Source organism: Anser anser (genome assembly GCF_964211835.1).
Source record: "Anser anser genome assembly, chromosome: 3".
Taxonomy (NCBI): domain Eukaryota; kingdom Metazoa; phylum Chordata; class Aves; order Anseriformes; family Anatidae; genus Anser; species Anser anser.
In genome coordinates, this window is record NC_139722.1 from 91105658 (window position 1) to 91124271 (window position 18614).

The 18614-nt window shown below is 41.5% G+C and overlaps 1 protein-coding gene across 8 annotated transcripts in view; it reads left to right on the plus strand.

Moving 5' to 3' along the window:
- The window catches only part of DAAM2 (dishevelled associated activator of morphogenesis 2), a 198728-nt gene that overhangs the window by 169182 nt on the left and 10932 nt on the right, over positions 1–18614 (plus strand). For all 8 annotated transcript variants that reach the window (XM_083829088.1, XM_083829087.1, XM_083829093.1 and 5 more), the window contains 7 exons: positions 3157–3241; positions 4744–4850; positions 5392–5480; positions 6230–6398; positions 8198–8305; positions 9018–9078; positions 13393–13524. In XM_083829088.1, coding sequence (XP_083685214.1) covers positions 3157–3241; positions 4744–4850; positions 5392–5480; positions 6230–6398; positions 8198–8305; positions 9018–9078; positions 13393–13524 — 751 coding nt within the window. The remainder of the gene's footprint in view (positions 1–3156; positions 3242–4743; positions 4851–5391; positions 5481–6229; positions 6399–8197; positions 8306–9017; positions 9079–13392; positions 13525–18614) is intronic.

Sequence of the window (18614 nt, forward strand, 5' to 3'; positions counted from 1 at the left end):
GTAAAGATCCTTTTTGTTGCTCGTCTGACCAGCATCAGGCTGCTGTTAAACAAAACCACTGTCAATGAATGAATGTGTTGCAACTGAGGAAAGGGCCACAGTGTTTTCTTCTGGTCACATTTACTTCCTGAGTTAGATCCCTGATTTGGTTAAGAAGTGTGAGGCAGAGAGAATACAGCTTGGATTGTACGCCGTTCTGAATTGAGTCATCTCCAGCGGCTGGAGGAAGAGAGCCTGAATCTGCAAACCTTGTTAGAAAGTCATTGCAGGCTTTCCAATAGATACTGGAATTACTGAAATGTAATTTCTGTAGTGTAAATTTCTGGGCCATAGTTCCACTTTAACTTGATGTCTGTCCCACATGAGTTTTAGGCTCTGAGGGATGCCTCTATTCAGTTCTAAATGGAAAGATTTTACGCATCTGCTTTAGGTTCCTCTTTAATCAGTTCACCTGTTTCCGTTTAAAGCAGCACATGTGTTTCACATTACCACTGGCCATCTTTAAGATCTACTGCATGGCTGGGCATGAATTTTGAAAATAGGAGAAAAATCACTTGAGTAACAATTCTTTGGTCAGTAATTCAGCCAGTTTTTACTGGGAAGATCCCTGTTTTGTGCTATTGATGCTTACAGCTCTTGAAACGCATCCTGCTTCCAACGAGGAACAAGCCCGCTTTGGAAAAGTGAGCTTGCTTTGCCATAAATTCTTCTGTACTTGTAATTGGATTGGTAATAATTGAGGATGCACACCTGCAGGCACTGTGACCCCATTACAGGCCTGTAAGTGACTAAGTTAAACTGTTTTTCAGCAGGGGGCTGGCAAGCTTTCTGATTCTCTCTACTGTGGGCTAAACCATCCAAGCCAGATGTTTTCTTGCTGATGGCAGGGCACAGAATCATTCAAGAAATCAAAGTGTTTGTATAACTGTCTGTCCTTGGGGCTCTCAATTATTTTTGAACAGATGATGTTTTAAAGTGTATTTAGTGGTGATGAATGGCGGCAGACAGAGGAGCTTGGAGTCTGAAGTCCTCAGGCTCCTGGACAGAATAGCGAGATCAGCAGTAATGTGAGCTACACCTTCTGTGGCGTTAATGTGCCTCAAACCTTTCTAGTTGGTCTTGTTTACTGCACCCCCAAACACACACACAGGAACTTGCTCTATGCAAGGGGGTGATCAGTGTAATAATTGCTTGAGTTATTTGCATAAAAAAAAACCATGAAACTCACCCTTGGTTTTTTTTTTTTTATTTTTTATTTTTTTAACTTTAGTGAAAGTAGCAAAAACAGCAACAAAAAAAAACACAACATGCTGGTGTTCATGAGTTGGTCTGTTGTGTCTCCTCTGACAGGCTATGTGCCTGTGTCACAAGTTACATGTCCTCTGTGTGAAGGCCAGATCCTGGAAAATAACACTTGCCAAACTGTAGGCACCAAATAGTCTGGACATGTGTATGCGTGTCTGCTAGGAGCCAGGCCCGCACCCAACAAAGGGCTTCTGAATCGTCATGTGGTAATAGGGTTTGATCAGCTCAGGGTCACACAACCATGGACTTTACAATTCATGATTATTAAAGCAAAAAGAGACCCTTCGGCTTTCTGATTGAGACAGTAGGACTTTTGCAAAAGCCCATGTACTGAGGTTTGTTGTTTTGATCTGTGTCAAACTGATGACTCAAAGCTAAAAGTTTCCAGCCTTTCACTGTAAACCTTCTAATCCTTTAATCCTTCTATCTCATCCAAGTATGGCCTGATTTTGTAGGTTTTCTGGAAATTCAGTAGCCTTTATCTTACTTAGCTGGTATCAGTTTGCCCTCCTTGTCAAAAACAGACAAAATGACTAGTTAGGAACAGAGTGCAAGTAATTAATTAAGAGGTGTAATATTTAAAAGCTTTTAAATGTCTGCTGATTCATATTTTAGTTTCCAGCTGTTGGTTATATTGGGCAACATTAAAATGTTTTAAGTTTCTCAGATTTAGTAATATTTCCTGTCTGTACAAATAAAGCTCTTTCTTTTGTTTTTACATAGCTCCAAAAATGTGATTCCATCCAAATGGCATTAGCAATGTGAAATTTCAACATGGAATTTGTTAGCACAGAAGACAAAAACATTCTGGCTCATGCATCAGCCTGCCTCTCGTTTATATTTGTATTTTCTCTTTCTGCTCTTAATTAATTATATTGATTGTAGAAGGCCCATGGAGACTGCAGACTTCACTCCTCAACTATTTCTTTTCACACTTTCCTGTTTCAGTCCCCAGATTGAGATTTTCTTGTGGACAGTCTTTCCTTTATGGTTCATTCAGTTCTGCCCCACTCTGCTAGTTAGTGATGAGGGTGTTGTGGGTTGGGGATGGTAGGACAGAATTTGTTGCTTGCACATTTATTTGTTATCTCCCACACTGAGAACTGCTAAGTTCATTTCAGGCAATCTGTCAAACATGCTCTCTGTTATCACAAATTTTGACTGGTTCTGGTGTGCCCTGGATTTCAAGTGGAGACCTTGAGGATTTTTTTTATTCATTCTCTGTTTTCTTTTAATTGATGACCCCTACTCATTACACACAGATAGACAGAAATAGACGGGAAGGAGCACATAGTTTTAATACTTTGGATAAGATCTTGTTTTTAGGGCTTGTTTCATATCGGATATGAAGCACAGACTTTTCTGTGCTGTCAATTCCTTTTTCATCTGTGACTGCTGACAGAATGAACTTACCAAGCTCTGTTAGGGAAAGATCAGTGTCATTAGTTGTTACCCTGGGAGACTCTTTAATATTTACAAGTAAAGGTGAAATGTAGACTCAACAGTCACTTACTAGCCACGTGGATTTGACGGGTTTTAGTACAGTAAAAACTTGATGAGGGAGGTATTTTGATACAAGGGAAGTTGGAAGCACTTTTGATCTGTGAGGACCTGATTCTTCTTAATCAACGTATAATCTTCAATGTTTGTTTGATTAGCTGAAGGGGATTTAAAAAAAGAAACCTGAAAACATGATCTGGAAAATCTCAATCTTTGCAACATAGCTTCATATTGGACCTTCCTGTGGTTCTTTCGTGCTTTTTTAGAGCAGCTTTTCAGACCTCCTATTTTCTGAATTGTCCGAGTCACTTAAACTTTGCACTAATGGTACAATATTGATACTGTTGAAAGGTTGAAGCTGTCTAATGAAGAAATCAGACAAGCAATCTTGAAGATGGATGAACAAGAAGACCTAGCAAAAGATATGCTTGAGCAGGTGAGAACGATTACAGTCAGCTATATCTTATTCTGAATAAGTTCCTCACTGCCTTTTTTCAGCCAAAGTATGTGGATATATGTACTGGTTCTACTGGTATGTCTGCAGATTTGAACTGCATGCTGGAGCATGAGACACGTTATTTTTCCCAGTGTCATCAAACGTAGTTCCCTCATGTATCCCTCCCTATGTGTTTCAGTTTGAATTTGATCCCTTGGGCTTTTGGATTTCATAACGGTATACTTTTCCTGATGCAAAATACACATGATTACTATTGGTATGGGATTTCCTTTCATGCCCTCTCTTCTTACCTGTGACTTTCCCGTAACTCTTTATACTGTTGATCTTTATACCATTGATCTTTTTCTTTTCTTAATCTCTTCCCTAACCCCTACCCCTCACCCCACTCCCCAGCTTTTCCATTGGGAAATGTCATGAATCAGGCCATGTATGTCAATGGACTCTAACCTCTGAGAACTTGCATTCTTGCTAGAATGGTTAGAAAGGGAGTGAGTGACTTCTGTCCTCTACACTTTGTTCACTGCATAGCTTGTAGGGAAACCAAAACAAACCAAACCAAACACACCATTGTCCAATTTCACCCATTTATAGAGGGTGAAAGATGGTACTTTGACCAAAGATGCATATGATAAAATTCTTTAGGAGTGCACAAAGTTCTCAACTCCATGACAAATGTGATTCCTTCTTTGTGTGCAGTCACAGTATTTAATCATACACAAAAAGCTTTTCCATTTCAGAAATTTATAGCTTGTCATCTTAACTGAATGCTTGCAGCTGCTCTTAAAGTCTCTGCAAGCTTCTGATGCTCCACACCTTTGAATATTACATTTTTGAGGGGTGGGGTAAGGTATTAAAGAAGTGGTGTAAAGCAAAGTGCTTGGTGTGCCTTGCAAGCAGTTTTCTCCACGTGGGTGTGTGCTGAGGTTGTGTGCATGGCAATATTTATAACAAGACTAAAGCACAACTACCACCAGATATGTCCAAAACCTGTCAAAGTATGAGCTTTTAAGGTCAGCACATGAATAGCATCTAGTGTCAGATACACATCTAGTGGCTTGGTTATTGTTTATTGTTTCCGCAGAGTAGGGCAGGCCTGAGAGAGATACATGAGTCTTTGTGTGTGCACGATGGGTAGTTCACACTGATTGGGACGCATCCTGCTCCTGTTTGCAACAATCTAAACTTGAAGTAAGTCTGTGGGAATCAAAGTTCTTTCTGTACTTTCCCTTGGGTAAGCTACAGTAGCATATGGCCTTTAGGATTTGGAAATGGGAAAATCCCCCTTGGAAATGAAAGTGAATCTAATAGGGTCAGGGAAGGATAAAGACAGAACAGCAAGCAGAGATTTAACAAAGGTCAGGTTTGTAGCCACAGCTGCACTTTCTTGAAGTTACAGTCTCATAGCTGAATCAAAGCAATGCTTCCCCATGGTGGAAGAGAAATCTCTCATTTTGGTGTTTGGTTTGTCTCTGCCGCTCCAGCTACTGAAGTTTGTTCCTGAGAAGAGTGATACCGACCTGCTGGAGGAGCATAAACACGAAATCGAGCGCATGGCCCGGGCAGATCGTTTCCTCTTTGAAATGAGCAGGTCTGTTTGATGCATTATGTGAATATGCACCGAGTGCTTCTTAGAAGCACCCGTAATTGTTATTGAAAATGGATTGTCTAGCACTGAGGGGGAATATACAAGAGTCTGTGAGCCAGCATCATACCCTGTGTTTCCCTGAAGCCCACAAATATTACAAATGTTTGCATTTTTTACACAAACTTTTTATTGATAATAAGCTCTCTCCATGCTGTCATTTAAGGACAGCCCCCTAATGACAAGCAGAAATCTGTCTCCTCTGCCTAGCTTGGTTCACACAAAAAGGAATCTCATGACTCTCATATTTTGAGAGTAACGGGAATTCTTCCAGCCCCCTTTCATCTTGACCTCATGCCTTCAGGTCTTCCATATTCCTAACTGTGTGGATTAAGTAGAGTTAGATTTTTGAACTATGTCCATAATCCCATGGATAGACTTTGTGGGACTCAACATCCAACAATTAGTTTATGTAGGCAATGTACTGGCCCTGGTCTTCAAAATATGGTTCAAGTTCAGTTCTGACTTTGCTCTACTTTTTGTGCAGGATTGACCACTACCAGCAGCGGCTCCAAGCCTTATTCTTTAAGAAGAAGTTTCCAGAGAGGCTGGCAGAAGCAAAGCCAAAAGTAGAAGGTATAGTTAAAGCCTCTGATAGGAGTTGGATAAAGGGGCAGGAAAGGTCAAAAGAGTCTTGTCTTCAAAGGAAGTGCTGCTACATTGCATGCTATGGTTGTAAATCCAGTGAGTCCAAGACATATCATGTTCTGGGAAACAAATTCTGTCTGATGTGCTTCTTACACCCATTGACTTCATAAAGTCAGCATTGTGGTTGTTATGCTGTATATATGACCTGACAGATATGTCAATGTACTACCAAGTATTGCTAAGCTGCCAAAAGCTTCCGTGGCCTTTCCCTTCTCAGTCCCAGTCCTTGCACCATCCCTGTCCTTGGGGCAGTTAGGATAGGTGCCTCGGGATGGTGGTATTCTGGAAATGTGTCACTTACAAGGAGGTGCATGGCTCCTATGCAACATCCCTGGTTATCAAAGAGAGAAGGAGAGTGTCTTCTACTCTGCATTTTCAGATGAGATCAAGCCTTCCCCCTGTTCTTTCTACGTATGTTTTTAGAGTGGGAGATATAGGAGAACAGCCCCACTCCTGGGTTCAGAGGAGTGTCCTGTAGGTTAGATGGGGTGCATCTTCCTTCTGGTTGTCCTGGTTCTGGGCATGTGGATGAGGGAAGGACAGTACATGGACAGACTACATTGTAGCATTTACTGTGCAATAGTCAGATGGGCATTTAGGGAAATTCAAATTATGGGTTAACATGTTAAAAACAGCCACTGTGCAATAACTTGTTCATTTTTTCCCCTCTTTTCAAGCCATTCTTCTGGCATCCAAAGAACTCATCCGCAGCAAACGTTTGAGGCAACTCCTGGAGGTGGTTCTGGCCTTTGGCAATTATATGAACAAGGGCCAAAGGGGAAGTGCATATGGCTTCAAAGTCTCCAGCTTGAACAAAATTGCGGACACCAAATCCAGCATAGACAGGTAGGCTAGAAGACCCTAAATGGGTTAGTTACTGTGCTGCTACATCTCCTATCGTAGCAATGAAAGTGAGGAGTTTTTTTGGTTGTTGTTTTTTAAACTCTCTAGACCATTCAAAATAATTTGGCATTTAAGTAGTGCTTTTAATTCTAAAATATTCTGAAGCTTTTAAGACCAGATTTTAACAGAGCACTCAAATTTTGCCATTTCTTTGGACAGTGCACATCTGTTGTTGGATTGTGTTTCTGCAACACTGTGAAAAGATGACAAAATGTAGTATTACACAAATAACTGAAACAAGTTTTGGGGGAAGGAGGATTTCTATGGAATTTGCCCTTTATACCAAAGGTTTATGGCCATGGTTTTGCAAAAAAGAAAACACAAAAATCTCTGACCACAGTCTTACACATCCTGTGAAACATGGGAACATAGGATGTGTTTCTGATGCAGAACTGTCATAAACTGGCTCTCTACCTACACCAGCAATAGAAACACAAGGCATAGCTCAGTGAGACTGAGCTTGGTTGTATCTAGCGCAGTTAAGGAAAATAACCGTTTTTTTTTGTGAGGGGGCAGAGAGGAAGATGGTGGAGCTTACTGTTTATGGACATGGGCTGCAGGTCTCTACAGTGTTACCCCATGTTTTGCTCCACATCCTCATACTGGTTCTGGAAATTAATCCATCTGTGACTGGGAAAGAGAATATCACCTTTGGCTTCAGCAGCGCTAAGGTTTTCCTTGGAGATTTCCTATACTGGTTCATACTAACTTGTACCTTTCTTGACTTGTGAGACCTCCTGAGACCACAGTTGTGGTGAAATGACTTCAGGTTGTGACAGAATAAATAATGGCAGTGAAAAGCCATAGGAAATTCTTCCCTACCTAATAGAGTTTGAAATAACAGGACTCTGTTTTGACTACCATGATGTCCTTTCCATATTCCAAGGCTAATACTTGTGTAGCTAGCATTGAACATTTTTTTAGCCTTAATGTAGCTTGACTTGATTTTCCGTATATTAAATGTCCTCTGCAGATTCTGTGCTCTCTCCAGTTCCCAGGCTCTAGTCTGTGTGAAACAGTGACCATATGCTTTCTCGCCTGTCTGTTAACCACACAACACCCACTTCAATAAGCTGTTAGGGCTGGCTGCTCTCTCTACATGCAAAATTCACTGCTGCAAAATTCACCATTTACTTTACAAATCTTAAACCTGCTCCTGTGTCTTCCTCGATCTTATTTTTTTCCACTCCTACTTGAGCTGCCATTGCTTTTGTAGTAGGGAACCCTCCTATTTAAGTATAGCTGTTTTACTGTAGGAATCTTTTTTGCATCTTCTTCAGTCTTCAGGAATCTCTTCTTCTTCTCAGTGAACTCATTTTTTTCCACATTGCCTCTGAGAACAAATTCACTTCTGCCTTGATAGTTGATATCACTTTAGTATTTTTGCTTGTTTATTCTGTGGAATATACAGGATGAATAGTATAGAGTGTTATGCAATTTTCTTTTCCATTATACCATCTACGCAGATGGCTGGAAGCATGCTGTTGTTTCTGGAATAAATTGAAGTGGAATATATTGCTTGGGGCTTTAGTAAGAATGGTTCATAAAGGGCTAATTCATTTTTGTCTGTGATACTTTTATTTCAATAACAAAACTGCTAACTGCTGCTCTATTGCTTGTTTTGCTCAGTCAAGCACATTTCCTACCTAAATATTTTTCACTGTTTTGCCACAATCCTCACACTTTCCTTTCCTACTCATTACCATCTTCCTTCTCATTTCTTCCTTTTTTTTTTTTGAAAGGAACATTACACTGTTGCACTACTTGATTATGATCTTTGAGAAGAATTATCCAGACATCCTAGATATTCAATCTGAGTTGCAGCATCTTCCAGAAGCAGCAAAAGTCAAGTAAGTCTAATCCTCATGTATTCCCAGAGCTGGAGTTCCCAGTGATTTCTGTTAACTTAATGATTATTTGTTTTCTTTCTTTCTTTGCTGTCTACCAAACTCATGGCCATCCCTTCAGCTGGGGTACCTGAAATGCCTTTGCTGACATCTTTGATGTTATTCAGATGTAGATGACCAGAGAAATTTTGTCCAAAATCATTTGTGTAAATAAACTGACTACTTTATTCAGATATGTTTATATCTGCTCTGTTTCTGAATCAGATATTGTAACTACGCTGGTTGTTGTTTGTAATTCATTCACCATACTCTGTCAGGTCATCTATGTCATGTGCATATGGCTGTACGCTAAATCTGGGGACCCTGTAATGTGTCAGGCAACTTTTTGCAGGCTGGCCACTCCTTGCTGGAGGGTCAGGCTCAGCTCCCAGGGCAGATGTTCTGAGTGCAACCCCCTGCTTCTTCCCAGTAAAGTCACTATCTTTAATGTGTCCACAGGCAAGCAGGATCTGCCTCATCTTACATTTCATACAAAAAGCAACACAGAGCATTAACAGACCCCTCTCCCCTCATTTCTAATCATCTGCTGTGGCTGGTGCCAGAGGCTGGATACCAGACTTGATGGGCCAATGGTCTGTTCTGCTACACAGTCCCTGTATTCCTGTTTAACACTGCTCTTTTTGTTTTATCTGCTCTGTGTCTGTCTCCTGTGCAGCCTGGTAGAGCTGGAGAAGGAAGTCAACAACATAAAGACTGGATTGAAAGCTGTTGAAGCTGTAAGTATCTGAAGGTTTCCAAAGCTCCATACTTAAAATATCTCACTCAGAATCAGGGGCACTATATATTTTATGATAAGAGAAAGTGTGCTTTCTTTTTCGGTTCCTTTCCATTCCTTTCCAGAATGCATTAACCAAGAAAAAACAAATAAAAGCTTCTCATGTGGAGCTCCTGCTGATGATCTTAGCAGACTTAGGCCTAATGAAAAGCTTGTTTGATCTCGGTCTGGAGAGTAAAAAGACAGTTTGACAAACGGCATGCACTGGAAGGAAAAATAAAATTCTTTCTCTTTCTTACTGGGGGATGGATGACTGCTGAGCAAATGTTTCACATGCTTCTTGGAGTACTAGTAAACAGGTAGTGCACTGTTATATGCAACCCTAAAGTATCGTAAGCACTCTTTGGGAAAACAAAGGAAAAGACAGACTAGTTAAGGATGAGGGAGTTGAGCTGTCAAGCAAAGCTGAAATGTTCCAGCTATTAATGAAAACCCTTTAAGCTGGACGTAGGTTGCCTGTTTTTAATCTGTACATAGTGCAGAGACTCCCATCTCAGTAGACAGCAGTACAAACGGTGCATTGATGCAGTTGTGTATATTGAACTATAGAAGTTAAAACTGAGGTTATGGGTCTGAATGCTCCCTTGAGTCACAAATTCACATGTCGTCTGTGATTCCCTTATACTGAAGCCTTCTTTAGTTAGAACGTTGATTTTCTTCCTGGGGAATGGCTCTAGCTTTCCTGAAGCAGGAGAGCACAGTGCGGGACACCATGTTTGGTGCAGGAGCTAGGAACCCTCACATCTGCTTCTTGGTTATGCCATTGACGTATATGTGTGGCTTTGAACAGTCTCATGTGTTTGCCTCATCTCTATGAAGGTCTATATGGCAGTTAAATACCTACCTCTCACAAAGGCTGACATGGTACGTAGCAAAATAGTGTTCACAAAATGCTTGAGAAAATAAAGATTAAACACCAACATTACTCTTTTCTCTCTGTCTCTTAACATCTCCCATTATCTGCGCAAATAAATATGCTCTGCCCCTAAGAACAGAAATCTCTGTTTCTACAAGGAACAAACCCATATGTTCAGTTTGGTGCTGGCACCTCTTGCCTGTTGGATATACTGAGGCACAGGTAATGCTGAAGAGAGACAAGACAGAGGTCTTTGGAAGCCAAGAAGGTCCTTCCAGTGGTTAGCTGTTTCTTGCCTTTTCAACCAGGGTTTCTTTAGCCACACTTTTCAGTGTCCCTCTGTCTTCAGGAAGCTATGTTTCACTTGACTTTTTAAAATCAAGACAGTGTAATGCTAGTGGAGCATTCCAGATGGCTGACTGAATGTCTCCAGTGTCTCAGTGGGGGCAATACTGGTAACAGCAGCAGTTTTAATGCGTGACTTTCTTCCATATGTGCCAGGCATGGGTCCTTAGCACCGTCCTAGAGGAGTATTCTGTCTTCTAGCAGATGTCCTCTGTTGCCTTTGCTGTTTGTCTGCAGCTCCTGCTGCGGGACTGCTGGCAAAGGGACCACTTTTGGGTAATCACATTGGGTGGTTTCTGTGAAATGGTTACCTATCTAGAAGAAACTAAACCAGGACTCTCCAGTCCCCAATATCTGCTTTGAGACAGGCAGTGACGACTTCATTTTCCTTTTACCTGGCCTGAGTTTGGTTTGGATCCTGGGGATAGAGAAAGGGCTGTGGGGCCTACCAGTGGCCTACCAGGCTCTCTGGCTGTCTCCAGCAGTTCATCATCTAATTAGCCAGTGATCCTCCTGGGAAAAGGCAAATCTTCCAACCCTTATTTCTGGGTTGTTGGGGTAAGAGGAAGGCAGCAATGGGAAGAGATACTGCTGCATTCGCAGGGAGCCATGTCTGGGAATTAAAAGTACCTGTAAAGCGAAGGCTGACATAAAGTTCATGACTTGAAGAGAGGCCCAGTTTTGGCTGGGGCAGGCAATTCCCCCCTGTTGAAATGTGAGTACCTACTTCTGTTGTACTGTCTGTGATTGGGTTATTTGTCCTTTTCCCTTTGCAGGCAATTTTTCTTCTCTTTCCTATACATGGGTTCAATGGGCAATCTCTCTTCCCATTCAATCACTGTCTTCCCCCCTCACTCTTTTTGCCATGGTATTTATCATCTGGGGCTGCCAGCACCTCCCAGTCTGCTTGCTCAATTCGCGGTTTTCTGGCATGCAAAAAGCGGCACTATAGCAGCAATAAGAGATCGCTGTCAGGTGGAAGGGGGAGGAGGGGAAGGTGCGATTCTTGATTCCAGTCCAGTGTGTTCTCACCACAGCCTTGGCTCCAGTGACTGAGAAGTTTCTTCAAGGCCCCTTAAGAATAGAAAGCTAAAAATAGTTTCACAGTCAGATGTTCTTAAAGGTACTATTAACCCTTAATTTTCATGGACTTGCAGCTTTTTTGTAAAAATAAGATACATTCCTTTGTCAAGACAGCTATTGCCTTTGCATAGGATGCTCCCAGAAGAACAGCTAAGTAGTTCTTGCTCTTCTCCAAATCAGAAATGAATTCTGTCAGCGGAGCCCTTCTCTCACACAACAAGGAGATCATGACCGCCACTTGAGAAGCCCCTGCCATGACTGAATCATTTCATACCTCCAGAGATCCAGCAGCCCAGACCACCAAGGGCAGCGCTAACTTGTGGTCGTGCTGTTATGACTAGTAGAGGCCATTTCTAGAAGACATAGAGGAGTTTCTTATTCTCTGGCATTGCTCTTGGGTTGATTACATAATCATGCTGGTTACTTTTATGGGTTTTCTTAATTTGGAAGAATTACTCTGCAGGGAAGGACTGGATTTGAAATTGAAGAATAGACCATCTAATCTTAATTTTACTTTGAAACACATTGCTCTCCAGTAACAGTCCCAAGTGCCGTAGTTTTCAACAGTGTGAGTAAGATAACAAAACTATTATACTTACCTGCTTAAGGAGCAGAGGGGGCTAGAAAAGGGTGAGGGACAAGTAGAGCAACTTTCAGCTAAAATTAACTTAAAAATTAGAATGAGAAACTATGGCTGAAAAAAATATGAGTAATTCTCAGAAGCATGTGAAGTGACATTTCCTTTACTTCTAAGGTCCAATTCAGAGCAATTGTAGCATAGAGGCAATGCACTGCAAAGTGATCTAACTGAATAGTGCTCCTGGGACAATCCCTGATGGTGTATTAGGAAAACCAGTGGAGAAGAGGATGTAATATAAATCAGGGAAGGTAGCACTTCTTTAACATGGACTGTTCTCCAGGCACCTACTCATTGTTTTTCCTGTCACTTTTCTACCTTGTGGTCTTTCTTTGTAGCAGTTACATTCTCTTTCCAACTCACATCAGAAGAGAATAGATGTCACATCTGATTTTACATTGTTGATAGCCAATGTCATTCTTTGCATTCATCAGTGCTGTAGAGCAAATCCCAAGGTGTTTCTCTGCATAGATTCTTATAAACCCACTCATTTGGCTCTGTGAAACAATATTTTGATGACCAATGACAGAGAGCACCAAACATACATGTAGCTGAAGTTGCAGCCAGTACGAAAATATTTTTTCCAAACGGAACAGAAGGTCAGATCATAACTTGACCTGCTGTTTCATGCTGGTTTTCCCTACAGAGAAATCAAGACTTTATCATTCCCACTGATTATTCAGCTGAGAATAAAGTTGAGTACCAGATTACCATTTCATTGTCCCCATGAGACTGTCAACTGCACACAAGCTGAGCACAGGCATGGGAGAGTGCCAGTCTTATTATAGTTTAGTCATTTTGAGAAGTTCTGTAGCTTTTTCAGTGCCTCAAGCATGGTGAATAGAGTACAAGAAGTAGTAACATGGATAAGCTTGGTTTAACACTAAAAAACCTGAGCCAGAAAGAAAGAATTTTATTTATTTATTTATTGAGTAGCAGATAAATAGAGCTTAGTTTCCTACGGGATTATGTTCTGTTTTGTTTTGCCCTATAAATCTTATCACAATAGCCACAGTTTATAACTCCATGACTTTTGTGACATCCAAGCAAATGCTTACTATTTAGCAGTGTGCTGGCAAATGTTGTACCAGATATCTTTATGTTCTTCTGTAGGAGAATCACTACTGTCCAGACAGTGCTTATCAGAGAACTAAAGGGAAGATCCAGAGCTAGGAACCATAACCTATAGATTATGCACACGTACATATTTCCCCGAGTATACAGTCTTTTGAGCCACCATGCAAAGAAAAGTTGCAGGGAAACTCACAATTAAAAAATACTAATTCTCTTGCTACTTGATGTTTGCCTGTCTATATCTCTTACTTCTCTTTCAGGAGCTGGATTATCAGAAGAGACGCATACGGGAATCAGGGGACAGGTTTGTTCCCGTCATGAGTGATTTCATCACTGTGGCCAGTTTCAGCTTCTCAGAGTTAGAAGACCTTCTCAACGAGGCTAGAGACAAGGTATGAATACCTTTTGAAAACACGCATTAAAATGGTAGCAGCAATTTCAGATGCTGGGCATATAGCGAAAACTATAATAGACACTGAACATGTTTTAGGCTGAAGTTTTCGTCTTTTCCTAATCTGGTGTATAGCAATTTAGAACACATTTTAAGATTAAAAGAAGGTTCAGTGTACTTGCCCACATTTTGTTAGTCTTCCTTAACATTATCTGGGTGTGACAGAGAACTGTGATGGCGATGTCCATGCCAGGATACCAGGACGCTGCTGTGGTGTTGAAGGGACAGCCTTTTAACCAGTATCTCAAAACCAGGTCCTTTGGTGATCAGATACAGAACTGATATCTTTTAACTTCTGCTTCAGACTTCATCCCATCCTGCTCATTCAACTGGGGCTGTTTGGACTTCATTTTTTTCCTTTAAAAGTGTACCTCTGGGTAGTTTGATAATGTTGAATACCCAGTCTTTTCCACTTGCACTTCTCTGTTTCTGCTTGTATTTGATTGCAAGCACAGAGATCCCAAACATACATGGTTTGTCAGACCTTCTTGGATCCTTCTCACAGAGCCAGTACCAGGTGTGTTACTCTTCAGGTGCTGCTGTGATCGTGTTGTACTTCCACTGTCTGTACCTCCATTACCAGATTTGTACAGCTAAGGAGGTGCTTGCTCTTTGCCGATGATTGGAATCTGGCACGAAACCTCTCTGTCTCTCAGTTGAATGAGGAAGAATTCATAGGAAAAGATCATAAGCATATGAAAATGTTTAGAGAAGAGCAAGTTCTAAAGTAAACGGTATGTAATGGCAAATCTACCCCTGTTGGCTGGCATATTAAAAGTGCTTGGCTTTATGAAGCAAATGTGTTATTTCTTTTGGATCGAGTTGTTTCCACGGCTGGTGTCAGACCTTGCAGGGATACATAGCAGTGTTAAGGGACCTGTTGCATTGTTAATGAAACCTGTGCCTTTGGGTTGGTAGGCCTTAGATTTTGAAGGATAGGCAAAATACAGGCCAAGGATGTGGACAGTAAGAGTCCTCACTCATCCAATCACTCTTCAGTAATGCCATTCTGCAATTCAAAAGCATTTCCTTGCTGTGGAGATACTCTTGGTGATATTGACTCCCAGCTGCAAACAACGGGAGCCACAGGGTCTCAGCTAGAGCTAGCTATCCTGGCAAATGCCAGTGGGGCAGTAGTGATTACTTCGCTTTGAAGACAAAGCTGAGCAGTATAACACTTGCTAATGTTGTAAGGGCATTTTGTGGAGAATAATGTGCCTAATTTTTTCATTGTTGTCGTGTTGCTTGAGAATGTTCAAACCACTTCCAGCAGAATAATGTTCACACCATGCTTCCTTTATAATCACAAAAGCAGTATTTTGCATTCCATGCCTCCACTGAATTTACTGGGGAAAACACAGTTCTCTATGGTTTGGAGGCTTCCATTTTATGATTGGGTACATTTTCAATTTCATTACAGTTCCATTTCTGCAAGTGAATGCACTCTGTCCTTGGCTTTTGGTTTGATGTTATAGATAGAGGTGGACCTTTCTTTTGACACGCTATGGCTTAAAGCCCAATGTGATTTGTTTACAAGGTCAGTTATGGGCTAAGACCCAGAAAGTGGTACACATCCAGCACAGTAATGCAACTTTTGATCAGTTGCAGGAAAAATGTATTCTTTTGCTTTAAGAATAACCAGAGAGTCTCCCTGCACATGGACCTATATGTCTGGAAGTTGTTGCACAGTTTTTTTAGACATAGCCGACATAAAGCCCTTGACGAAAAGAGATGTTTTACTTTAATGACTATAACACGCTTAGGAAATGTTTCTCTACCTCTCCTCACACACCCTTACTATGTTTGAACACATGCTCTTCCAACTTCTGCTCAACCTATGGCTTTCCTTCTTCCACTGGCAATAAGCTGCTTTTGGACTCCTGAAAGGGAACTGTCTGTCCTTACCAATGCTGAGCTATTTCTCATGTTTGCCTCATATTATTTTTCCCCTCCCTTCTTCCTCTTTTTCTTCTTTTTCTTAAAAAAAAAAAAAAAAAAAAAAAAAGCTGGAAATTTTCAACAAACCAGATGTGCTTTGCAAAGCCTATAACATCTTCCATTCTCAGTGGGCTCTCTGTGTTTGTTGAATCAGGAGCTTTTTTCTTACCATGGAAACCTACTCCAACTAGCCAATTAAAGGAAGAGAGGGACTGAGACATCTGATTATTCTGTTCTTTTTTCATTTCTGAAAGCAAAGCTAATAATAATAAAACAAAAAAAAAAAAAGTAGTGGCAGAGGGAAGACTTTTAAAAATATTTAAAGGGGCCCAGGAAGAATTGGTCTAGTTCACAGATTTATTAATAATAATGAAGCCCTAGTTTTAACAGCTGGAGTTGGATATCTTTCTAAATATAGATGTGGCTAATTGACTGCCATGAGCTAATCAGAGCCATGTTTCCTCAGCTGGGACTTAAAACAATACAAATTATCTTTTCAAACCTGGGAAGCTTTTTATTTTTGAAATATCTTTAGTACTGGCAAAAGTAATTTCAGTATTGAAGTTCTGGAAACAGCCCATTACTAAGGTGTGGTGCTGACCTTCTCTGTAAAGGATATATTTCACAATACCATTGAGTACTTTTTTTGGCCTTTATGCTGAAATGGGACTATTTACTGTTAGTAGTCACAGAAAAGAAGTGGTATTTAAAATTTAAAGAGCCAGATTGTCAGATGCAGGCACCCGTTTTTGCAGAGGAAGCTTTGTAACTATACTTATCTTCATGCTGTAAACAGATGGCTTGGTTAAAAAGTGATTGAAAACTTAGACCGACTCTTTAAATAGGCACCCCAGCACAGCTGGTTCTTGTTCTTTTTGTGTGATTTTTTTTTTTTTTTACTTCCAATACCACTTTATAAGGGAATATATAGATTAGATCAAGGGATAATGTTTTCTGCCATTTCCCATAAAAGTGGAAGGTGGGGGCAGAAGAAAGTGAAATTCTGCCCTGGAATCTTTCACCAGTTTTTACATGCTTGAGCAGATGAAAACATCTGATTTTTCACATCAGAAAACAACAGAATGGGGTTAAATTTTGTTTGTGAAAATTCTTCCCTGTGCTTCTTGTGGGGAAGCAATGAAAATGCCCAGGGAGACAAACAGCATCCTCCCATCCAGGGTTTTGTTTTGTGAATTTTCATTCAGGGGCCACAGCGTGGGCAAGGCTGATGAGAAGGGTAGGAAAAATGTCCATCTCCAGACTTTCACATGGCAGCTAATCCCAGGCAGGCAAGGTGTTTGTGTTTATCATTGTGGAGACCAAAGTTCAGACTCCGTGCATGCTTTTAATAAGCTTAGCACATGTATTAACTGTTTTGAAGAGCAGCAAGGCAGTGAAAGCCAAAATCCATTTCAGAAAGTAGCCATTAATGGCAGAATGCGTTGAAGCACATGCAAATACTGTGCTCCGAGTGCCAGTTACAGGCTGTGCACCTCGGTCATTCATTTGGGGAACTGTTATTTTCTGTCAGCCTTTGCAGCTGGCAGAGGAGGAAGGGATCAGGACGGAGATGGAGGATGTCAGGGCAGGGTGTGTTCCAAAGGCACGGGCAGGCACCACAGCCTGCCATAAGAAACAGCCATTTGGTGACCAGATTGCGTAGCTCTTGTGATTAGGACCGCAGATGCTTCAGGGCAGGTCGGTATCTAGCATATTGGAAATGTTTATAGCACTTGTATATAGGCTTTGGGGCTTCCAGAGTCACTGTTGATCTTCTGGAGGAATCCTTTTAGAGCATGAAGTTGCAAAGAGAGCTGGACATAGACCTGCCTGAAACCAGCAGGTTTCTTTCCATTAACTGATCTGAATCTGTCCCGTAAAGAGAACAGACATTTATTTGAACTGCCTTGGTACAGGGTTGGATTCTTTGTAACAGCAAACTTGGGATTACTGTTCTGGGGAAGACAGTTCATGTTGCATGGTATAATTCATTTTTGTGTTGGCTTCTCCCTTGATAGCGGACAGCACAGACAGCAGGAAATTTTTATCATGGCTGTTTTTCCTCCTCCTCCCAGAGCCCCGTTCCTGCCGTTTCCAGAGCTCTTCTGCCACTGTTTAACATTTCGTTGGCAAGCACAGCAGAGAGTGTGCACGCTGCTGTCCCGCTTTCCCTCTCCTTGCTAAAATGGCTTTTTAAAATAAACAACTGTCTAAACGATTTGCTTTGGCAAGGGGATGAATTCAGTGGAAAGTTTGGCAGAGGAAGCAGAGCTGGCACTGAGCTCGTGGACCTGTTATATCATGGAGCTTGGGGGCCCTTATGGTGTGGAAATGAATTTTTTAATGAAAAAAAAAAAAAGGAGATACCAGCCTGTATTACAGTGGAAAACCTGCTGAAACACAGTTTTCCATCTTGCTTTTGCCCATGTCATCTGTCCCCAAATGACTTGAGGAATACGCAAGTTTCAAAGACCGCTCCCTGTGATACTACAGCACGTCACCAAATTCTGGGAAGCGCTGAGCGTGCTTGGGGACTGAGCTCCGGTTTTCACAGCCCACCCAAAACTGGGTACCGTTATGCAGGGAATTTGCTGCTTGTGCTGTGCCACGCTGCTCTACCTGCAATGCCCTGAGCCAGGCAGGACATTGTGAGCCCTGGCGTGCAGCTCGGAGCCTGGGCTTGGCTCCAGGGCTAGGGATGCTGCCTCCAGCTGCACACTGCCCCTCGTCCCACCACCGGTACCTTGTAAAAGCACATGTGATGGCAGCACCAGAGCTACAGGGAAACAGAAGAAGGAATAAAAACAGAGGGGTCTGTTGGAGTGTAAGCAGTGAAAAGACCGTGTGGCTCTCTTTACAGTAGTGCACTGAATAAATGTCGCACCCTATTGCTGTGAACCACTGAGGGTTTTTTCTTTGTCCTGTATCAGATTTGTGGAGCAACGTTTTCTGTTCTTTAACAAATGGAGAAAGTAAAGGCTTAGAGAGGAAAATGAGCTCCCAAGCCACATCATGGGCTGAGATGGCAACTGGAGCTGGATCTCCTGTCCTGCCTCCCTCTGACCTGTCACGTCTTTCTGGAGGCAGCAGAGA